The 25,541-nt window shown below is 36.1% G+C and overlaps 1 protein-coding gene across 1 annotated transcript; it reads left to right on the top strand.

The window, feature by feature from the left end:
- Positions 1-184: 184 nt before the first annotated feature.
- Positions 185-24,045, top strand: LOC135475800 (caspase-2-like). The gene is made up of 11 exons (XM_064755739.1): positions 185-260; positions 10,826-11,068; positions 11,577-12,063; positions 13,159-13,212; positions 13,517-13,539; positions 13,717-13,851; positions 14,927-15,103; positions 16,017-16,236; positions 17,632-17,748; positions 19,391-19,500; positions 20,324-24,045. Exons 2-11 carry the CDS (start codon positions 10,934-10,936, stop codon positions 20,456-20,458), a joined length of 1,593 nt encoding a protein of 530 aa, XP_064611809.1. The 5' UTR covers positions 185-260; positions 10,826-10,933; the 3' UTR covers positions 20,459-24,045.
- The last annotated feature ends 1,496 nt before the right edge of the window (positions 24,046-25,541 follow it).

Genomic DNA, 25,541 nt, shown 5'->3' on the forward strand with positions numbered 1-25,541 from the left:
ACAGAGAATAATTGTTTCAACCCTCGCATTATTTTTTTTTCAGGGAACAGTACATAAAGTTCAACTCCAACCACTACAAAGACACGGTGAAAAACACACAGTAAACCCAATGGATCCTCTTTTATGCTTAGAACGTCTTTTTGTTACACAGTTATGTCCCTTAGTATTCTAATGGCGGGAATGTAGCTCTTTCAGCGACATCGTCGTTTTTTAAGATAACGGGAAATCTGAAAAGCTTTTATGAGTTTCAGAAGAGAAAGGTAAGTGGCGAACCTGTTATGATACCGGGGCTGGATGCGTTTGGCCAGTTTTAATGTGACCTAAACCCAGCCTAGAAGTTCTAAGCAGTGTTGTGTTGTTGTTGTTCTGTTGTGCGAGCCACTTGTGTGTAACTTTGCATTCCAAGTTTATTCAGATCTAGCCATTAATACCCAAAGCAAAACTGAAACGTACAACGCTCGGCGAGAAAATGGCACATCAGTTGATGTATTTTGACAAAAAGAAACATCCCTCTAGAAGTTTAGTTAGTACTACATGTATATTATCTCAGCTAGCCTAGGACATGCCGGCTATCATGATAAATAGGTTTTGTTTTAACGTAAGGCGATTATTTTTAAAAACGTACAGGTTGCTAATGGATAGGGTGAGGTGATAAAGTGAGGCCACCGAAACTGTGGCATGCATATTTGTGCAGATCTGTACTTTGACATGATACACAAGGTAAGTACTCTGGCACTTCCCCAAGAAAAGTAAATGTAAGGATTCATAGCTCTACTAGAGTATAGGCAAAGGTAGAAACATTCAAAGCAATGGTAAACCATACACCGTTTTACACCGTATCTGATACTAAAGTAAATGAATGTCTGCAGTCCAAAACAGGTGTCAGTTTGTACAATTTGTGCCACTTGACATGTTTGAGTAGTCAAAATTGAGCAAAACATTCCAAAATTGACTTGGCGTTTTTTAGCAAATTGTACACTATTCAGAATATAATGTCATGGTATGTGGTCACCTGTGTTTTGAGCAAGTAATTTTATTACAGTCTAGTCCAACATAGAGGGCAGGTCCGAAAAAATTAGACTGCATCGCTTCACTGGGAATTTGAGCATTGCTGGGGACCACATCATTTATAATGTAAATTCCAACATTTGAGCAGAATTACCAAAATAACAAAAAATGTATCACAATCATCACTGTTAGGTCAAATGAGTGGTTGTTCACTCATTTTTAGGAACTCAGAGGTGATGACCCAATATTGTGAAGATGACGATGATGCGAATATTTTAAAAGTTCTCATGATTTCAGAATCATAAATGATTGTTTTTTGTATGTATCCACTTCCATGTTGTGTTGCAATGTTTCAAAATGAAATCTAATACACCATTAAATCATTTTGGATGACCTTAATATTTGTTGAGCTCGGCACTCTGAAGAGCTTGAAATATCAAACAGTTTGACCTCTGCACTTGACTGTATTTTCTGTGATAACTTAGACTAAAAACTTTTGCAATTCACCATTAATAACCTCATCAGATGATGCTGGTTTTTTTCAGTGTTATTCTGAAACTAGATTCAAACAGAATTATGGCCAGAATTCATGGATTTGAGCCTGAGAGTTTGTAGTACCATTTTTGGACAGTTCACTGTTGTCTGCAAGAATCTAACCTGGTTGTTGTCATATCATACACATTGAGAATTGCTGGATTAAATGTTTTCTTTGAGAAGTACAGAAGGTTTCCAGTGCATGTTCCAGTGCAACAATTAACACTCTTCATGGCATATTTATGAGCTGACGTGTATGAAAACATTACTTAGAATTAAAAAAAGGAGCATCTCAGTACAAGCGAGATTAAAACAGTTTACAGTTACAGCCTTTTGATATATATAGCACACTATACATTGTATATGTAGATGTGTACATAACAATAACATGTAAACCATAATGAAATCAATCCTACTAAACATTTAATATGTAAAGACTTATCATCCAACACAGTTGTACAAGATGAAAACAGAATATATACATATTCATAATTCACTGCATCACAGTCTTCTCAGCTTGATTGTTCTGAATTAAAGATATTTTTGTCTTTTAAAAATTATATAGACACTTTCATTTCAAAGTCCTGATATGGCCTTACTGTAGTGTAGATGTACAGCTGTAGTACTGCTGATGTATCTTAAAACCACAATCATTCCTTAGAAGAATGAAACATATATCACATTTTTAATATACTTGTTAGGCTAAACAATCTAAAATTTTGCCCATGACTATGTTGGACAATATTGTCTTGATTCTGATAGTTTTATTGAACTTAGAAAGGTTTGCTGGGGTTTCTTAGGAAGGTGGGATGATATCCTGGTAGAAAATATAAGTTGTAGCGTCAAAAGGAATAATTTATGACATGTTTGCTCGTAAAAATGTAATATTTTATAGGGTGAAAGTTTGTCATGTGACGAGTTGGATATACTTTGTGAAACACTTACCAATTAAATACATCTGTGGCAAATATATACATAAGTTTGAGAATGTTTTATTATGTTTTGAATTTCCTTTAAAATTTTATTCAGCTGCTGCTGTTTTTTAAATTTAGCTACACGTTCATCTGTATAACAGATGTTTAAATACTCTGATGCCTCTGCACTATGTGCAGCTCTCTGCAACTAGGACATCATTGAAAATATGTTTGTAGGGGTTCTACTCTAATTTTCATTATAATTTGGATATATTTTTTTTCTATTCCTTTCTCTATGTGTTAACTTCTTAAAAACCTATCTTTTTCATTAGTCGGAATGAAAAAATTAAAGAGAACAAATTCTTACCAACTGGCCCTATTACAGAGTCGGGTAATGCCCAACAAAAATTTTTTTTAGGGTGGCCTAGTTTAGGAATCATGGTACATATATAACAGTAATCACACACACGTAAGATTGGAAACCCAAATAAACCCATTAGTTTAATACTCGAAGTCCATATACACGTAGATGTATGTCTGCCGCACTTGTATACTTTGGTATGCTGGCATTTTAGCCTACCTGTATAAAGTCTAAGTGTAGCTCATGTCTTACCCAGATGATCAACATCAGTGTTCAATGTCAGATAACTGGAGCAATGTTGAATACAATGAACCATCTGCCCATAAAATATACCCTAATTCCTCAACCTTTTAGCGTATGAAAAAGTAACTTTCCATGCAATTTATGCACATTTTTAATTCGTTCTTGGGGACATACTTCATTGTTTGGATAAGCCAATTTCAGGGCTTCACAAAAAGTATAGCTTTATCAGTCAACACAGAATAATGCCTTTAGACTATGCCTGAATAAACACCTTGTAAACTTGTGAAACGGTTGAAGAATTCGTGTAGTGGGTTCTGGAATGTTTTTATCAAAATTTTACTTTTTCTTTGACATTTATTGGGTTTTGGGGTTATAAAAAAAATAGCAGCAATACTCACAGTAACTTAATGTAAACCTTGGTTGATCATATTTTAACATAGGAAATGTTAATAAATCTTCTTCTAAGTGAACAGCGTGATCAGCTTGTATGTTCTTAGTAAAGATTCACAAAGCTGTACAGATATGGTTACAAGACTACATGTAGTTACCTGATTGCTGGTAGAGTCTCATTGATCTGCATAGTTTGCCACATCGTAGGCCGACTGCTATGAATCACCTGCTTGTCAAGTCCTGATACCCCCCCCCCCCCCCATTGTAGAGCCCCACTGTTTATGACAGAGAGGGCTGCCTGATGTAAATTTCACTCTGACCTCTGTTTGAACAAGCTTAACCCCATGTGGTTTCTATAGCAACAGCTGGGGGGCATCTTTAGTGTGAGTAGGGAATTCCCCTTGGGTTCTGTGACAAGCTCAGGCATGTTAAGGCCTGCTTTGTTTTCAAACAATAATATTTCAGGGTTTAAATTTTTGAAACTGACTTACTCCCATGAGACTGTCAGATGAGACTAGCATTTGTAAAAATTAGGCACTTGCAGGAATTTGTAGGAAGTGTACATCCATGCATTCGAAACTTTAAAGGAGACCTCAGGGAAGAGATGCACAAGTGTTATGTAATGTGGTAGGTGAGGCGGTCTTTGTTTCACATCTTATATGTATGCATTTTTTGGGTCACGAAACAGGTCTGTAAGGGAAGCCTGTGACGAGATGTGGTTGATGAATAATGCTGGAGGCATGGGTTCTACAGTACCTTCACTGGGAAGCCCAGTGCTCCCACTTCATTACAATAGTTCTATAGTCTTAGTGGTCTGACACAAAAAGTTAATTTTAGCTCCATGTGTCATGCAGGGTGAAACCATGTCACTGGAGTTTTAGCGGGGAAAATGAAAGTTGGCAGTGTTTGACTACAGCTTTTAACCCAACTGTTTTATTTCATGGTCGCAGGGTTTGTCGCTTATGCTTTATTTCGTAGAGCTAGATTCCTGGAAGCCCACATTCTTAATACTCTACAAAGCATTTTCTTTTCTTTTCCTTTTTTTTACTTAAACTGAATGTTTGTTAAATATTACTATCCTTTTTACAGTCACATTCAGTTTGCGCCAAATTATAGTTAGTTCATACCAAAGGTGTTAAGTATTTTTCATCTTGACAGGCCCATATCTTGAGAAAATTTGACCCCAAACTTTAAAGGAGACATTGTGACCGTGTGCATGAAGAAATTTTATGAAACACAACAAAATGAATCCTTCCGGGAGCTTCTGAATCTGTGAAAGAAAGAAATGTGTATGAAAACTTAACTTTTTATTGGTAAACCATCATATTTACATGTGCTTGTTAGTTTTACTACATCTTGGTTACATGTAGTTTGGGCACCAAGCAGTTTTGCAGCCCAAATTTTTGCCAGAACTAATATAGCTCTAGATATGGCCCTGATGGAGTTCATTTCATTGCATATTCAGATTTTTTAAATGTTTTACTAGCCATAAACAGTAGCAAGAATGAACAAATGAGAATCCATGTATATAATTACTGAACATTTTCATATAATGCCAAACCTGTAAATGGTTGTGGGTTTCTCCCCAGTATAATTTTGGTGGCCGTCATATGAGTGAAATATTCTTGAATATGACGTTAAGAAGAAATCAGATTAAAGTTGTTATATTCCTTATTGCTATACGGGTGGCCAAGCATCAAGGCCGAATTGAAGGTCAAATAAGAAAACACTGTGAAAGTAATTCACTGAACTGATTTGGCATGATCGGAAAAATTAACAGTTGGAAAACATGTTTACCAACAGATGCTAACACACATAATGACAAATACATGTAGCTTTATTCAACTGTGGAAGTACACAGACAATGTAAAATTCAACGCATTCAACCTGCATGTACAAATTGTAATAGTAGTTACAAAAACAGGCAACATGGAGAAAAAGCCTGAAAAATAATCAACTGGGTTTGAACCAACACTACCAGATATCATATTCAGTGTGTCTAGTGCTGAAAACTACCACAGCGTCTTGATCAAGTTAGATGATGGCAATCACCCCATTCTAGTGTCCCAACTGGTTTGCCTGGGCTCAGTTCAGTTTTGAGAGCGAGCGAGGACAGAGTGCATGTAGGTGACAGGAAATGTTAGGAGATTACATGTATTAAGATATGAAATTTTGGTCTAAATGGTTAAAAAGAATAAGTGGTGTTGTGTGTTGTTTTCTTTAAAAAAGATCCTCAGTCTAAATGGCATACGGTTTCGTAGTAACTTTTCTGTGCGAGATCCTACAGCCTGTCTCTTCCTCATGGGCATGTAAGGTCCAAACCTGAATAGAAACTGGAAACCGCGATATTTCTTTAGCGGTTTAATTTGACCTAGTAAGAGTAACATGCTTTGGGCTGGTCATGACTCAAGGTACTTGTCAAGACATTTTTTGTATATTTCACCATGTCTTTGGACTCATATACCTGATAGCACGGGGGTATTGGGGAATGCTGTCAGCATTGTTGAGAATAATCCATGATGCATTGCAAATAGGGCTGGCTTTATGTGAAAACATGAAAATGGTCCATTGATACGTTTTAGCTGTGGAGAGGAGGGAGTTGTTCATTTTTTTAGTTTGAGTGACAGGCGGCCGACCTATGGGGCAGGTTACCTTCAGCACATTTATAGTAATACACAGTTACCTCCAAAGTCTATGTTAAATGCGCAGGCTTACATTTCTATTTCTGAAGTAGGGTGGTGTTATTTAAATATTATTAGCAAGAAAACTTTAGGTCGTAGCTCATATCCGTTGGCGTTTAACTGAAACTTCATGTCTTGGGCTACAATTTGGTGCAAGTCTCAGATATGTAGCTTTTGTAGTTCTCGAGTTACAATCCATTGAAATCACGTGACTGAAAAAAGGTTTTTGGCCATATTTCAAAAGCAGATTCGGAATCAGCGTTGCCAAATACACCAGAATAGATGAAAACATTATCAAACTTAGAAGCTTTTTTATGATATCATAAGTTCGACCAGTGGCGATTTTCAGTGTGTGTCCAAGATTTTTTCAAACTTGTTATAACTGAGATCACTGTACAAGTATATCAATTTTCAAAAGAATCCGTTCGTTGGTTTTTGAGAAGAAGATTTTTAAAGGTTTTGATTAAAATCCAAGATGGCTGCCATTTAACATGCCCAAAGTCAACGAAAAACATCCATAATTTGCCTTGTAACCATATTCGTAAAATCACCAAATTTTAGCAACATCCAATAAAAACTTTTCTTTTTACAGCTCTTAAAGCTTTCAAAAAGCTTTAAAAAAAAAACAGAAGAAAAATAATAAAAATCCGAACGATTTCACTGCTGGGTCACCTAATAAATACACCATATAATGCTGCTCACAGAATGTAGGCCTATCTATGCGCATGTCAATTATGCACTGCTTATGTATAATGACACCACATGTACTCCTAATTGTCTTGGTATATTGTTGCAGATAATGATGAACATATGGTTAGGTGTAGATCATTGTGTAGATAATATACATGTATCGTTTGTTGGTACATGTATCGTTTATTGGTACTTGTATCGTTTATTGGTACGTGTTTCATTTATTGTTACATGTATCGTTTATTGGAAAGAGTATCATTTATTGATACATGTGTTGTTTATTGGTATGTGTATCGTTTATTGGTACATGTATCGTTTATTAGTACATGTATCGTTTATTGGTACTTGTATCGTTTATTGGTATGTGTACGTTTGTTAGAAGCTTTGATGAATATTCAGATTATCATTTGTAGCTGTGGCATAGAATGTTATGAGAGTCATTTTCAGGAAAATGTCTAAATAGTGTTAAAGAACTATAAAAAAAATAGTGACTCTCAAAAGGTGATGGGAATAATGTTTTCCTTTATTACTATGTTTGCCTTAGAGGCTTCCCTCACACCAGCAAAGCAGAATTCTTAGTAGTTTTTAGCAAAACTAAAATTCAGTATTGAAGTCCTTGTCTTGGCACACTGCCACACACCACTGACCTCAGGGAGCAGATTGAGGCCGAGTATTTATTAAAGGATATGCACAATTATCCAACCAGAACACAATGTCTTAACCTATATCCATTCCTCCACTCTTCCAACCTGTCTCTCTACTCAGTTCGAAATATGATCCCCATGGACTAATACGAAACTAATGGGATTTTGTTCAGGCTAAGGCTTCTATCAGGCTTAATTGCTAATACACATTTAAACAACTGGGCCCTGCTGTTTACCGTCTCTGTGACTTACTAAAATAACTTTATCAATAGTCACAGCTAAACACTTAATGTGTAGCCCAGAATTACTTCTACATGCAGCCAATTGAACTTAATACTTCTGTGACTTTTATCCAGTAACCTTGTCAATAGTTACACCTACTAACCACATCCAAAATAAAAGATTACTTGATGAAACAATTCTGACTTATTTTCAAACACATACATGTCTCACAGCCATGCACTACAGCATTTCTTTTGGCATGTTACACTGCATTGTGTTTTTCTTAAATGTAAAACGTTTACTCTGTTATTATTTTTATTATTAAGTCACCTAAAACTACCGCCATCTTTTATACTTGTACTTCCCCAGGATAGATCAAGCTATTTGTGACCTGATTTCCGCCATGCTTTATTGTCTGTAAGCATGTTTACTGTAAATATACTTATGGTGAATAAATATAATACAGTGGTAAGGTAGACATCCATATTCAGGGTATGGTGAACTACATTTTTAAAACGAATTTTAAGTGTTCCAAATTTTTGGTAAACACTGCATCTGTAGACTAATCCCACTGAAAGCAATTTTACCAGCATCAGTGTAGATTAATTAGTAAATCACTTTATAAAATGAAGATTATGGTCATATTGTCACGTATTTTAAGTTGAAAAACAATGAAAAAATTCTTCTGAGTTTTCTTTACATGACATAAGTGATATTAGAAACGTAGATGAATGCTGTTTAGAAACTTACAATAAAGAAACTGTAGATGTTCATTAACATTAAACAGGCATCAGTCTTTACCGTTACCACTGTTTGTCTTTGCCGTTACTTCAACTTGCAACGGTAAAGACAAAGTTTGATAACAGTAAAGACACATTTTGTCAGAATTAGACTAATCTGGGCATTTAACTCTAACAGTTAGAGCTTATAATCTCTCAAGCATGCATTAGTAACTTTGGTAGTTTCTGTAAAATGCCACATTTCTGCATAATTCAACCTATGTTGAAATGGTTAAACGCAGCGTATTTGTATGACATTTCGGATAAATGCAGCTTTGTTGTTTTGTGCTGTCTTGTTGATGTTTAGGAACAAAATGGTTGACTAACATCCAGGTGCTTCAAAACAAATACAGTAGCTTCCCCTGTCGGCACTTAGTGACTTAAATGCTCTTGATGACCAAAATGTTAAGGGTGAAGACAATCCAAGGTCTATCAACCTTTTTTGAAAATAATATTGTAAAAAAAATATAGCATACAAGCAAATACTCTTACTGTTATAGATTTAAATTCTTGTTTGCAACGGATAAGTTGTTTATCAGAAATTACCAGACTTTGTCACTTTTACCATGCTAATGGTATGCAATGGTCTCTTCAGAGTATATGTTACTAAATGAGTAGGGTTTTCAACAAAGTCAGTGCTATTTCATAAAAAAAAACTTGTAAACATTGTTTTTAGCATTTCATACTACACTAAACTAACAAATCATTATGTAAAAATTTGAAATTCAAAAAAAAAAAAAATGTCTACCATTATTTGTGTATTTTCCTGAAAGTGGCCCATATATACGTGTATTGTTTTGATCGGTGTTTCAAGCAGCATTATTTAGATTATAATATGGATACAATTTACGGTAAACTTTCATTTTAATAAATGTTATAACTTAACTATTGGGTTCCCTTTCGCCATTTAATTAGTTTTTTGATTAAATTCCTTTATTTGCCTTGTTTATTATGATATGTTCAAAGCAGTATAGGCCTCCTTGGAAATTTTTTTATATTCAAGTGCATCATTTTGTGATGAAAAACAAAAATTGTCACAATAATTAATTATATACCCTAATTCTTCAATGTTTTCATCCGTCTCTATGACCATTATTTTGAAACATTCTGAGAGAAATGTTGGGTGTAGAGAAATAATCTTCACAGTTTTAGGAGACTTGCATCTTTATCGAACCGACCCCAATAGCACAGTTGGTAGAGCGTCCTGGGTCGATTCACACCTAAGATCTTAAAAGAGGAAGATGTAACTTCCGCTCTTGGCGTTCAGCATGAAGGGGATAGTGCAACAACTGGTTGACCTGTATCAGTATAATGGCTCGAGCAGGGCGGCTTACTTGCCTTCGGTAAGTCGTCTCAGTGAAGCAGCACTCGATAAAAGAGAGCGATGGAAATCCGTCCTGCAACAAGGAGGCACATTACATGAACACTAAGGATTGCTTCGTCGTCATGTGGCTGAAAAATTGTTAAGTACGACATTAAGCCCTAAGCACTCACTCACTCACTCACTCTTCTTTATTGACACAAATAAATCATTTTTGGGGTCATGTTCATTGTCATGGTCAGTTGTTGAAAAGGTTTACAGTATTCAAATATGTTGTATTTCATTTTCATTCAATGTTAGTTACCTGCAATTTTGATAAATGTTAAGCCATTTCACTTTTTTTTAAGAATTTTACTTTAATACTGAAAGCTTCTTCTTATCTCACCTGTACCAAGTACAGACGTAGCTTATGTCAGACCTTAAGCATCATAGTTGAATAAGAGCTAAATGTTAGGGGTGGTCAGGGTATTTCATTTAGACTTGGAGGAGGTCAGAGTAGAAAAGTACTTGTAGGCGACTGAATTGAAAGTAATTATGTCACAATTACTATTGATTTAAATGGTAAGAATATTTAAAAATAGGCAGCTACGGGTAGGCAGGTATATGGAGCTCAGTTTTGCATACATGTAAAGCATGATAACACCAGGAGGTGTTCCATTGTTGATGCCTTGTGTACACACTAATTATCATAAATTACTAAATTCACTAATTCTTGTGTATTGGAATCATTGTGAAGAAAAATTTTAGGGGGTGGTATTTCAGTTTTTTTTCTAGTATTGTTCAATGCAAGACCACATCAGTGATGCTCAGTGGGCATATTAATTACCATAAATTATGGTAAAATTTATGACTTAGTCTCTTGTGCAGTAGGATCCTTCTTATAGGAATTGTTTAAGTGATTGAGCAGAAATTTTGCGTTCGTCTCTTGAAGATGAACTCTTTGGTAGCCTTGCCACAAAAATTTATATTTGCACAGGTATCTGATGTAGAATATCAGATGAGCAATCGGATAACATATTTTACCTTTATTCAGAACAGATGGAGAAGGTGAGGTTGACTTGGCCGTAGTTAGATGCACATCTAATGTGTCTGGAAAATTCGGACTGAGAAGAAATCTTGCTGGTCTGGACAGTTTGGTGAAACAGCATGGATACCAGGCACAAAGACATCTTGGTGACTCGCAGGCCAGAGTTGGTAGAAAATCTGAACATGAGAGATGGTCTCTTCACCCAGCTGATCGCTCGCAAAGTTCTCAGTGGCCGAATGGTCCGGACCATACAGGTAGAGGATGAACTGATGATGGGTTTTTATTTTTAAATATAAGTATATGTGTGTATTTTTAACTCGCTAGGCATAGTATTCCTGGTCTGTCAGCTAATGGTAAATAAAGTCCCCAGCACTCAAATCTTTATTTATTTATTTATTTATTTGATTGGTGTTTTACGCCGTACTCAAGAATATTTCACTTATACGACGGCGGCCAGTATTATGGTGGGCAGAGCCTGGGGGAAACCCACGACCATCCGCAGGTTGTTTCAGACCTTCCCAAAAGCCAGCATGAGCTGGACTTGAACTCACAGCGACTGCATTGGTGGGCCTGAATCTTTAGCACTGTATACATTTAACATTGTGTTAAACTGGAAAGAATTTTAAAAATATAACATGTCAAGCAAAGTATTTCTGTGTACCAGCTGGTTACAGACTGTAGGTTTCAGGCAGTCCGATTTGTTTTCATTTTATATTTATGTGGTTTTTGTATAATTTCAAATACTGTTGTGGTATCCAACAGCATGGAAAAACACCAGACCAGCAAGCGGAAGACCTGCTGAATATCCTTCCCACCAGGGGGCCGAAAGCGTTCGACTTATTCTGCGAGTCTTTGGAAGCTGACGATCAATCTGAGCTTGTGAGACTCTATCTTCGTGGTGACGGGAATTTGGGAAAAGACGAAGATGACAGTTCATCCAGAGGAAGTACATCTCAAAAACTCGACAGATCCTCCCCAATTCTCATTGCCATACGTGAAGATGATCTCAAACGATACAATATTCAGTGTTATTCCAAATCAACACGGGAGAAAAAAGAGGAGGAATTGACTCATGGGAACCCTCCACCATTTGAAGAAAATGAGACTAGAATGGTGTTAAAACATTACCTGTCAGAGCCCCCACCCCCATACCAGCTCAACTCAGAACAAACATTGCCCATCAAGTCGTGTACCTCTGTCGGATCTTCCTCCCACAATCCCTCTGATGTGAACAGAGCCGACAGCTTAGGTAAGTTAAATCAATTGAAATTACCTGATAGTTGATTTCGCACATTTATCTGTGACAGTTGGAAACTTCCCACCTGTGTCAGTTTCTCACCTGTGAGAGGAAGTTTCTACATCTGAAAGTTGACCTGGAACCTTCCTCATCTTTGACAGTTGGGAACTCTACATCTGAAAGTTGACATGGAACCTTCCTCATCTTTGACAGTTGTAAATTTCCTACCTGTGACAGTTGACTAGGAGTCTTTCTTACGTTAGATGGTTTTAACTTCCCGCCTGTGACAGTTTTTTTATGAATCTTACTCATCTGTGACAATTGGAAACTTCCCACCTGTGACATTTGACATTTGGAAACTTCCTACATGTGACAGTTGACTATGAATTATCCCTACCTTTGACAGTAAGGAACTTTCCACTTATAGGAAACTTCCTGGCCTACATACAAATGAATCTTCCTAACAGTTAGTAATTAATAATTTTTTTTTTTTTTTTCAGTTTCGTTTAAAATTCTTCATTTTTATCATTTCATTTTCCATGCCATTCCTGAAATGGTTCATAGCATTTGTGTGTTAGTTAATTAAAGCAGCGGTTTCTGACTGGTTCATGCTAGTGGTTTCACACTTGATCAGGGGTGTGGTTTGTTACTTGATCCATTACTTGTATTTCCCCAGCTTCATTAGAGGTAATCACTAGTGTGGCTCAGCTCGTGATTAGACTTCATCAGAGTCATAGGTTTACCCGGTGGGTGCCTCTTTGTTTTTGAGATGCCCTATTCGGACAGAACTAACATGGGAGAAATAGGGAAAATAGGAGAAAATTTGAAATGAGATAGCCCGAATTCAAGTTCTGGCTGAAGCTATTATCAGGGTAATGGTTCTTCACCCATGCAGATTATACCCGCATCAACTGCATTTCCCCCCCCCCCTCCCCCCCCTTGATTGGAAGAGTACCCACTAACTTGATCACAGCAGAAGTGGTTCAGCAATACGCTGTTTTTTGAAATACATGAGTCGTGCCTTGATGAAATATTACAATAAATGTATGGTTAAGAAAACATAAAATACATGTAAACAGAGAGAATTCTATTCACTTTTCACTTCAGATACTATGAACAAACGACCTTCCACCTCCAGCTCTCACAGTAATGACATGCCAGGTAAGTATTTAAGTCTCCAGGAAATTTGTAAAAAAATCTTAATCAGATGTCCTGAACTTCCCTGAATAAAAGTGTTTTGAGAGTATGCATCTAAAAATCTGAAAGTTCATTACCAAGAGTAAAAAAGAATATTACTCCAGTAGATCTGATCTTGTTGAAATTTGTGTTCATACATATTATGCTCAGTGTTCACACATCTTGTTATCAGTGTGTTCACGCATCTTGTTATCAATGAGTTCACACATCTTGTTATCAATGTGTTCACACATCTTGTTATCGGTGTGCTCACGCATCTTGTTATCAGTGTGCTCACGCATCTTGTTATCAGTGAGTTCACACATCTTGTTATCGCTGTGTGCACACATCTTGTTATCGGTGTGTGCACACGTCTTGTTATCGTTGTGCTCACATATCTTATCAACGAATTACTGTACAGTATCATGAGTGTGTTATTATGTCAGGCTATCTAATGAGTTCTACATTCTGTCTTCTCTTCTTCAGTAGCCAAGAAACATAAAGCCTGTAGCAGGGAAGCTGATCCCTGACTCGGAGGATGAAGGGATAGATTTGACAGACGGACCAGTCAATGTCAGAGTGGAGCGATGCGAAAGATACTTCTATCTTCAAAACTACAAAAGTGTAAGACATCCTCTGCTCATTACAAATGAAACAGTAAATGGACTGTTGATTTATGGGAAATGTGCTGCAGTTTGAAGTATGCCGTGAAAAAAGTGTCTGCTTCAGGCATTTGAGGGCTGTCTCTTCTAACTTTTTGAACTAATCTTTTTCTAAGCTATGGACAAGAATTTCAAACTGTATTAAATCGAACACTTTTGAACTTTGTGGGTTTGTGTTGATTAAGCAAAGCAGTATTAACAAAAGAACTTTAATTCTCCAACCTTTTCGTGTGTTTGCAAGGTGTTTATCCAAGCATATTTTGTGTGGGCTGATAAACTTATACCTCTTGTGAAGGCCTGAAATTGGGCAATCCAACCAATGTAGTTTTGTGTCTCCAAAATCAAGTTAAAAATGTGCATAAATTGCGCTGAAAGTTACTCTTTCATATGCGAAAAGGTATAGTATATAAAGGTATAAGCTATAGTATAAGTGTTTCTAGTGTGCATGACAAATCCAACTTTTGTAAACAAAGATAAAAAAAACAGCACGTACACATACCTGTCTGTACATTAAAACATTGTAACCGTCAGCAATCAGGCACAATTTCAGTGTTGCATGAATGTGAAACGCCATTTACTGATTGCCTCTGGTTCTGCCCATGGATATTAATGCAAACTTAAAACTTGAAAATTTCATTTCATACTTCAAGCATAACAGTTGAAATAGGTGAAACGAGATCAGTCGGATAAGTAATAATTTGACTTCTGTTCTTCTCATTTACTATTAATGTCACATTGCTTTCATGTACATGTATCATGAATGAAGGAATTAATGAAACCTTTAATTGAAAAGGGTAGCTCTGTCAAATTGTGCAACTTGCTTTTCTCAGAGGCGCTCCTTTCAACAATACATGAACAAGTAGAAACAAGTGTACAATTCGATTTTTTAAACATGAAAACAGTCAAAAATACATCACTATGTACATCGGCTGAAATCTAAAATAAATAGACGTGTTCAAATTTACTGGTTAAACTGATTTTTCAAATAGCGTGCCCTAAAAAGCGTAAGTGATGATGCTGTTCTGTTTTATCACCAGGCATACCCCATGAACAGAATTCCCCGAGGGAACGCTATCATCCTCAATGTGAACGAGGTGGTTGGACGAGGCCCCAGGAAGGGGACGGACATTGACAGAGATAACATGAAGAACCTGCTCACCCAGCTGGACTTTGATGTGCAGGTGTACAATGACATTGATGGTCTGACAGCACGGGTGAGTACAGGCGCTCTCACACAATGGCCAGTGCGGCCATAAATAGAAGAGAATCCTTGACCAATAATAAAATATTAGTGATCAAAAAAAAAGGTAAAAATTAAAAATAAAAATTAAGTTCAAAAAATTTTAGATGCAGTTTGAAGACGTATTTCAATATGACGTGGCTCATATGAAGTTATATTAAAGTTAATTATAAAGAAATCAAAAAATATCCTGCCCGAATCAAATATTATTTTTGTAATCTGCCACAACTGGCACAATGTCAGTGGTCAAACACTTTGTGGGTTAGGGCAGCCTTAGATAGGGATTATGTAAAATGACTTCATTTTCCAATTTAGCATTTGGGCCAGCTAATATTTTTCTTTTTATATTGCTTTGTGTTACATGCGGAGTTATGCTTTATGTCACTGTTAAAAGTAACACACACAATGTGTGGCTTAAAGCAGGTTTAAGAGTAGCTATTTACATGTAAGTGTAAAAAGCTTTGTTAAAATAAGAAATTGTAGAGAGACATTAGATAGTTACTGGGTGAGTGTTTTACACATTGTTACAAGTACATCCAGTCTTCAATCTTTTTACCTTTGTGAAAACAGAAGTTAAATGCATTCATGCCTATTCATGTATCGTATAATTTCATTTTAAGATTTAGAGTTGATGCTGTGGTTTGACAGCATGATTACTCTAAAGACTTTTGTGATTGACACTGTGGAGTATTTTGCTTCACAGAAGTTTTTAGTTGTCAGTGAACAGTTTTGCTTTATTATCTCATTTGAAATAACCATGTGCTCCATGTATAAATACCGTTTCACTCTCATTTCCTCTGTGCAATAAATCATGTTTTGGGATGTGCCAGTCATTTACGTACTTGTCTATTTATTTATTTCGTTATTTATTTTTTTTTTCTTTGCAGGAAATGGTGGAGAAACTGCGTGACTTTTCGCGAGAAGAGTCTCATTATGACTCCAACTGTTGCATCATAGTCTTGCTGAGTCACGGAGAGGAGGGCTATATCTTCGGTACAGATGGTCTGAAGATACCAATGTCGGGCATATTTGCCATGTTTGACAATGCTAATGCGCCAGGACTGGTGGGAAAGCCAAAAATATTTTTTGTCCAGGCTTGCAGAGGAGGTATGGTTTATTTGTTTACTTTTTTTTAATATCATTGCCTGTATGAAATGTGCTCACAGTCAGTTTATTAAAAATGTTGCTGTCTGTCCTTCCATTTGTCATTCTCTTTGTCTTTCTGTCATCAATACATCTCTTTCAAATTTAGATCGATAGGTATTAAAGTCTGCCAACAGTAGTGCCTTGGTTAATGTGTTGAGACTTGTCACTGCTCTCTGTTATTCAATATGGCCGCAATCATCCGTCTTAAACTCCCATTTATCTGATTATGACCTGTTTATGTTATGATGAAGTAATAAACCTCATTCACCTCAGCCTTGTTGTTGGTGATTAGCCCTAACGAATTTCTAGATGTTTCCTTTAGACATTCCCCTTGGTAGGGAACCTTTTAGCTTGTGTAGCTTTTATATGGTTGAGACTAAAAGCATGCACAGATCTATGAATAGGTTGTATGGGTAATTTCAGTGCGCTATTTTTGAACAAAAACATCTCTTAATAAAATTGGAAAATAATACATGAATGTTAAGCTTGGCCTTTGGACCGTGATTGTTCTAGGAGAATTTGGCAGGTAGACGTTTCATTTGTTCACAACAAAGATAAGAGATTCTAAAACAGTGAAGACAATACATGTTTTGTTAACACTGAATCAACGCCATACCATAAATCAGTTTCCCGACATAATGCATGAGCATATATACTGTTATTCTGAAAACCTTTTCACATGTTTGCAAGGCGTTTATTTAAGCGTATTCTGAAGGCAATATTGGGTGTAGCCTGATGAAATTATACTTTTTTGAGAAGCCGTAAAATTGGGTAATCCAACCAATGCCTTTTTTTCTTTTTTGGATATTTTTAATTACCAGTATAAAATTATTATCTGCCAGTGGCAGCAAAAAAAAAAAAAACTACGGGACCGGATGATAAAAAATTTCGTACATGCCTGTACAGGAATGTAGTAAAAAGATTAAAGTTGAGAATCTTGTTTCAATGTGGGTTTAATCCCACATGATCAGGTGCCTCAGGACCTGTGACATCAACATCAGTCAATTGTAGGCAGTGCATCAGTGGCTTTGAACCAATCATTGCTACCTTATTTCCAAAAAAAAAACAAAATGTATGGACAACATTTTATTTTGATTCTTGATTTTATCTTGGTCTGCTTGCTTAGAACCTCCATTGTCTTGTTAGGATTATGTTTCTGCTGTGTTCTTTGCTGCGACATTGGACCATAACGTAGAAACCATAGAAGGAGGTCATAAATGGGCTGGTCATAAACGTATTGTGAGAAATCTTCGCATTGTGAAGGCTGTGATTATGCCAGCACGACCTCAGGCTATAACTGAAAAGGTTATTAAGCTGAGTTATTAATGTCAGTGTCAAATGTTTACTTCTCCGCAGGAGCGCTAGACAAAGGCGTGTCGTGTGACGAGACAGATGGTGGTACAGACATGACGGAGACTGTTGCTAGGATACCATCTCAGTCTGATATGTTGATATGCTACCCTACACAAGAAGGTAAGAGTTGCCTCCCCTTTATAATGTTCTCCCCCCCCCCCCCCCCAAACAGTGTAGCATTTTACCTGTAATGGGTGTTGATATTCATTTACTTCATATCAAGCCCTATCACAGATGGCTTTGTTTACGAAAAGAAGTCAGAAATTAAGAAATATAGATGCATGTTTATACTGTAATTCTTCATCCTTTTCGCATGTTTGCAGTTTTTAGCCTATTCTGAAGGCATTATTTTGTGTTGACTAGTAAAATTATACAGTTTGTGATGCTTTGCGACTGGCCAATCCAACCGATGTAGTCTTCAAATTCAGTATGTGCTCTGTGTGTTGATCTGTCATAGGTAAAAAGCTTGAGGAATTAGGGTAGTTGAAATGAAAAGATGACATAATTTTCATCAAAGATCTACAGCATCAGGTTTGGATTGATATTGAAAAGCCTATGAAATTGGCAGCAACATATGCCAGACAGGGCTCTTTTTTTTTTTTTTTTTTTCTTGTAATTTTTCCGAAATCCAAAGACGTTTGTGTAACTTCATCTCACGAGAATCCATGGGAATGTAAATTTAGATTCATGTAATATTCTTACACATCATTACTATTATCATTATTGTCTTAATAAAGTCACTTAGTGCTACTTTTTCTATTTTGATTCCGTGAATTTTGGATTTAAGGGAATATTTTGAGAATCAGATTTCCAGACTCCAGTGGAAAAGGGATGCCTGTTAGAACGTTATATTCTTACTCTTCATAGATATGACTGGAGGGGCTGAGAGGGGAGGGGATTGATTTTCCGCTGAAGATTGTACCTTTATTGCTGGGTGTAAATGCCCCCTCTTCTACTTGACCATCTACTAGCGCCTTTGCCACTGTCTGTAGCCTGGGGCTCTAAACTTTGACATACTTAGATAAGCAGAGCATCACTGGATACTAGTTATTAGTAAGGAGAATAACTTTGACTGCCAGCTGACAGGCCGAAGGAAGTGTATGATCGAACACAGCTGACAGATTTAGCTCATAGATGTTTTACACCTTTAATTAAGTAGACCTTTATTTTCATTGTTATTTGCCAAAATCAATTTCATAGGTTCACTTTAGGGGAAATCCACGACAGCGTGTTCAAAGTCGACCCTAATTCTTCTAATTTTTAGGACATACATTAGTTGTGCTGAAAGCAAAGAATTACATTTCTTTGCCATTTTTTTGGAAAAGTAAAGATATAATTATGTTGTTCGTTAGATGGACTAACCATGTGAAAAAAAGAAACTAAACATTCCTGCTACATTTGCATGTATATTGACTAAAAGGAACAGACCAAGTGTTTCAAAAATTGGAAGAATTATGTACCCTAATTCTTCTTAAATTTGGGACAGATATTAGTGGTGTTGAAAGTTGAATAGTACATTTCCTTTCTAGCCTTTTGGAAAAGTAAAGATTAGTAAAGACTTATTGCAGACTTATTTGGCCTCTGTTTCACTAAAGGGGAAATTCATACCCTATTTTCAGACTTATAACATAAGACTGTTTCACAAAATCATATCTGTGTACAGACTTATCATGTGCAAGCTGGTAAAAAAAAAAAACTGTGACTTAACATTTACTGCCTAAAAACATGCAATTAAAATGTCATCTTGTGGTCTTCTTAATAGGTTATTATGCTTGGAGGAATCGAGACAGAGGTAGCTGGTACATAGAGGGCATCGTCCAAATCTTCATGAAGTATGCCAAAAATGAAGACATCTGTGCCATGCTCAACAGGGTAAGTTCCAGAAGTGGTCATTATTTCATTAAAAAGTGCACCAATTCGGTGGCCTCATGGTTAGAGCATCTGCCTTAAAGTCGGGAGACGCAAGATTTTTTTGTATTCGGCATAATACATCAGTGGCAGCAGCACTTGGGCAGCATGGACTCGTCCTGCTACAAGAAGACACAGTAATTTTGCGCACACCTAATGACAACTCATCATCATATGACTGAAAAATTGTCAAGTACGACCATAAACCCCAAGCATACATATATTAATTACAAAGTGTCAGTAACACACAAGTGTTTCCAGTTGTCTGTGTCCAGCAAGGCCATTTCCAAGGAAATATCACTGCATGTCATTAGGCCCCTGCCAGAATAGGATCCATCCCAAATCAGTTGGCCAAACTTTTAAACAAAACATTATATTGAATTGAACCTTAGTACTAGTACATCGCTACACCATGATGACATACATGCCAAGTTTGCATTTCTGCTATTTTGTCAGAAAAAAAAGTTGTGCCAAAACTATTGATATTCATTGTTAGTAAACATTTCAAGGTCAGCATTGTATTTTAATCGTCTTCAGGAATATTTTCAATAATCCGTACAGAGTTGAAATATTTATCAGCCAACAATAATTTCAGGATGAGATGCAGGATTTACAGCAATGAGTTTATCAGTGGATACAATGAATGCTATGACCATGTGTTTGCTATGCTATAAAAAAGCTATATTTTAAATCTCCTCCTGTTAATTCAGTCTGAAGTACACGTACCTGTGAGAAATCTTAAAATTGAGACAATGCAATAAGTTAGTACTTCCTTTTCTCCTGATAGGTCAACCACTTAGTGTCCAAGAAGTTGTCAAAAAGTTTACACTCAGAAATGGATCAGATGACGCAGATGTCGGAATACAAGAGCACCCTACGGAAACCCCATTTTTACTTCTTCCCTGGCATCGGTAGCCAGTGACTTCAATCATGTTTCTTCCGTGTAGAATGCAGTTCGGGTACAGAGTCAACCGTAGGAATACCTAGTTTTACTTCTTCCATGGTATCTGCGGCCAGTGACTTTGTGTGACTGATTAAAATCGTGTTTCTTCCATATGCAATGCAGTTCGGGTACAAAGTCATTCTAAGGAAGACCTGTCTTTACTTATTCCATGATATCTGCAAGTCAGTGACCTTGTGTGACTGATAAAAATCATGTCTCCTCCATGTGGAGTGGATTTTGGGGATTTGGGTACAAAGTCAACATAAGCAAGTTCCATGGTGACATTTTCTTAAGTATGAACAGCAGGTGGCTTCTTTGTGAAATAAACCTTTGTGACAGATAAAAACTCATGTGTTTCTCCACGTTGAGTGGTGTTGGGGTACGAGTCATTTCATGGAAGCCCCATTTTTACTTCTGCTTTTGTATCGTCAGCCAGTGACTTCATTGTGACTGGTAAAAAACAAAATTGTACTTTCTGTGTGGAATATATGAAGGAATGACATATGGCTCTGTGGTATCATCGTGACTGGTAAAACCATTTTTGTTTACCATTTGGAGAACAGCTTTATAAACTCTGCCAACAGTCCTTGTTTCTTCCAGGGGGTGGAGACATACATCTTGTTTTCGATCTGTTGTGAAGATACTTGTTTTCATTGTATGTGAATCTGAAGAATGTTGGGAAGTTTTATTACTTGAAGAATCTTTTTAGTAGACTAGTGAAAAACTGTTTTATCTTTTCATTTTCATTTACATGGAATTGAGTAAGTTCCTCATGACCTTTTTATATGCCAAGAAAACAAAGATTTGCACATGTACATTGCTGAATCATTCAAAACATTCCCTGTGAAAAGATGGTGCTAAAGTCAACACATTTGTCATCTACATTATGACATAGAAAGATGTTTTATACCTTGTTAAAAATTTGTACAATCATCGGTGAATATTTTTCATAAACTGTCTGAATACCAAACAGCTCACTAAATGAGTTCACATCCTCCATAAAAACAACATGGGAAAATTGTGCTATGTTTTATTGTATAGCTTACATGGTTAAACACTTATAAAAATTACTAAATTAATTATTCTCATCAAGACTGAGATAAATTGAGTCTTGTCATGCACTTATTTTTCAAATTCAATGTGTAGATCTGAGATTTCATTCTTGCTATGATCTTGGAAATTATGAATACCATTGCTTATCAAGCTGTGCTAATGGGTTGTCCTAGAAGAATCTCATTTAGCAGTGGTCTTAACTGGGTACAGAATCATCACTGGTTGATTGCTATGTGTAAATTGACTCGATTTGCAACTTGTAAAATTGGTTGGCATTAGATAATCTTCCTGAAACTCTTCCACCTCAGTTGGAACTTTCAGAAGGCTTGGAAGAGCTTTTGGAAGGAGATTAGCTCAAATCAAGTGGACAGGATATATATTTTGGAAGAAAAATAGCTCAGATGGAGTGGATTGAAGAAAAGTGCAAAGCGAGTTGTTCTCTTGATTGGTCATCGTAGACTAAGCTGAAGTTTAGGTACTTTATTTGTTGTTCACTGATGTGTGACCAAGTTTTTCTGCCTTAACCCAGGATTCCCTATCTGCACTGTAGGCCAATCAGAGTTGATTCTGTAACAAGTACCAATACTTGATTGTGGGTATTGCCTTGGACCCTGTTTTTGTCTACTCACAAAGCTCACATCCAACAGGCAAAACATTGAAACATACAAATTTGTGGACTGTTAAACCCATGGCAGAGTGTGCAATATTTTACATTGCAATTCATAAATCGATTTGTTATGAGCAAGCAGTGGATCTGAGTTCTATATTTTTTGTATACATATACGTATGGCTTGAATCTATACATGCAAGTATAAATGTCTGATGGTTTCAAAGAAATAGAGGTACTATAGTACAACATGGGTACATATGCACGCACGCCAATCTTATTTTGAATGCAAATTGACATGTACATTAATTTTAAGCTTTATTTGACTGTATACATTGAAGATTAAAATCTTCAAGCACTGTTAAAGGAGAAATAAATAGTAATTAGAACTACATGCCATCACTGCCAGTTTGTTTTGAGGATTATATTACTTTGTATTGTTTTATTATGGTCCAGTTATAAATTTCCATTTTTTCCCTCATTTTAATGTTGAAATCTTTTGTTTTAATCCTAATAGTCACTAAGGAACAAATTGTTTAGTAATTTTATGTATATGCAGTAAGATTTGTCCAATTTGTTTATAATTCTAGAGTTTTGTAATTCAGATATTTTTTTATTGTTGAATGCAATGATCTTTTATATATGTCCTGTACATTTTCTTCAGTTTTGTTTTCTTCTTTCTGTCTTCTTTTTTTGCTCCTATGGTGAGGATATATAACGCATTTATTCTTGCACCAAATTTTACATATGAAGAAAATACAGTACTGGTATCACATGAGTTTTTACTGCTCTCAGTAATTGGTAGTTAAAACACAACCCTGTAGCCTGATTAGAACAAGGGGTTATGTGTACGGAAGATCCTGCCAGTTGCTACTAATATGATATTAATTGTGTTATAAAGACAAAACAGTTTTGAAAATATTTTACAAAGTTTCTCTCAGACTGTCTGCTCTTTAAAATGCTCTTTAGGGGAAACAATACGTCCTACACTGTGGAGCCAAATTGCATCTTTTGGCTCAATTGTGTAAGATTTGATTCAATATCTCGTGCTGTATTTTTGGCTAGTGTGTAAACTTCAATCTCTAGAAAACCAAAGTTAGTTTGCCTTGAAGTGTATGGTACATTTTGTTAAACGTGTACTTGTTCATTTGCTTTTCTAAATTCATTTGCTTTTCTAAAATTTGTCAATTTTATGCTTACGTATTACTGGCAAGTTCAAGTTTTGAATATGTACCTTAAAATTCTTTTCCTTGAGAACATTACAATCCTTGTAAATTTGACACAACCCCATCTAAAGCATTGAGCAGTCATAGTAACATGAAAATAGTTATTTGAAGGTTTATATAATGGTGAGACACTTTCATTCTGAAGAACTGGAATGATAGTACGATTTTGCAACTTTTAGTTTTTAACGGTGGTTGCCAACTTCATTCAAGTTATAATTCCATGATTGAACAAATTTTTTCATCATACACAAACTTGTGTAATTTGATATTGCAGAAATATATGTTGTGTAGATTTTTTTTTATGTTGCTGACAGATGCCAGGTATGTTATTCGTTCAACTCGACACCGTCTTGTGCAGATTAATCTTCAGCTGTTCAGATATGCCTTTGCAATGAAGCCTATGCCATAACTGTTTTAATTGGTCAGTCAGCCTTGCTATGAATGTTGCCAGTACATACTTGTATTTTTTAATTATCTGTTCGTATGTACATCACCAGATATGTAATGGCCTTGTTCATACAATATAATACATGTATTATAATTGTTTGTTCATATGCACATTGCATGACATACATGTTATGGCCTTGTCATACAATATAATACATGTATTATAATTGTTTGTTCATATGCACATTGCTTTACATACATGTAATGGCCTTGTCATACAATATAATACATGTATTATAATTGTTTGTTCATATGCACATTGCTTGTCATACATATAATGATCTTTTTCATACAATATAATACAGGTATTACATTGCTATTCATGTATTATAATTATCTGTTCATAGAATGTAATACATGTATTGCAGTATATGTATTTGTTTGCCCTTTTTTTCCCCAACCAACCAAAGATATTGACCTCATTATGTATATCCATCAACATTTGTCTATCTCAGATTTTCGGTGTGTAAAATTTCATGGGCTGGTATATCTCATGAACAGGGTCACAGTTTTTGCTCATGGAAATATAATTTATTTTCTCACTTTAAAGGCAAGGAAAACACTATAATGAAGTACCAGTATATATCAGATGAAAGACCATTAAACATTTTTGATTTATTTTTTTTTCTGAAATTTTTGAGTAAAATGGTTTTAAAACATATTCCACAGTGGTCTATATAGAGATTCAGAAATTTAGCAGTCTGTGGTTTTAGTGGCAAAAACTTCATGTGACATTCATCTCAATATGGTCAGAAAGGGCCATGGTAAAGTGTAAGGATTCAAATTCCGTTAACTAGGTTGACAAATTTTGAAAAAATAAATCCAACTCTATATGAACAGTGTTTAATGGTCTTTCATCTTATATATACTTCACATTAGTGTTTTGTTTGCCTTTAATACTGTGGCAGAGCAAGCCTTTCAATCGATGGGACACACAAAGTATGGTTTCAATCCTGGCCTCGGGCAGAGAATGTTCAGGCTCTCTTGCTCTGACTCTTCATGAGGCCTTGGTAACAGTAACCAACCCGAATTCATATTGGAGCACACGTTTGGAAAATCCTGAGTGCTGATGAAAAATATGCATTAACAGGCTTTGTGATTACAAGATAGTAAATATGTCTAAGCTTGGTAAAATAGCTGTTACACCTCACGATGACGAGAATTTAAATTTTGTTCAAGTCAAAAATGGCTTTGTGCGGCTTGGCTCATGAATTCTGAGTCAACAGGCAGATGAAGTTACTGTCTACAGACACTAAATAGAACACTCAGTAGGCATTCCAACTACGTAACGAAGGTGACATCTCACCTACAGCAGGACAGCCCATGTCCCATACCGCAGATCATTTATTGTACTGTGAACCAAGAAACATTTATTCAGGACAAAACTGTCGAGTTCCGATCAGTCCCATAGTGTTGTTGTGTATGTACTACTGTACTGTAGGTACTGTGCAACTGATGCTCATCAATCACAAGGTAATTACAACTGCCATTTGTCTGGACACTGTCATCAATCAAGCTGGCAGGTAAAGGACGGGACAATAGAATTGATTTCCGTGTCTGTTGTAACCTAGATAGTGGGAGATTTGTTGACATGGCGAACTGCGTATGCCTAGGTATCAGTAATGCTAACAGACATGTGGAAGACGTGCTGGTAATATTTAGGGGGAACAGGTACTACTGTAATTCTTCAACATTTTCTCATGTTTGCAAGGTGTTCGTTCAGGCAAAA

Source organism: Liolophura sinensis, chromosome 9 (genome assembly GCF_032854445.1).
Source record: "Liolophura sinensis isolate JHLJ2023 chromosome 9, CUHK_Ljap_v2, whole genome shotgun sequence".
Classification (NCBI taxonomy): Eukaryota; Metazoa; Mollusca; class Polyplacophora; order Chitonida; family Chitonidae; genus Liolophura; species Liolophura sinensis.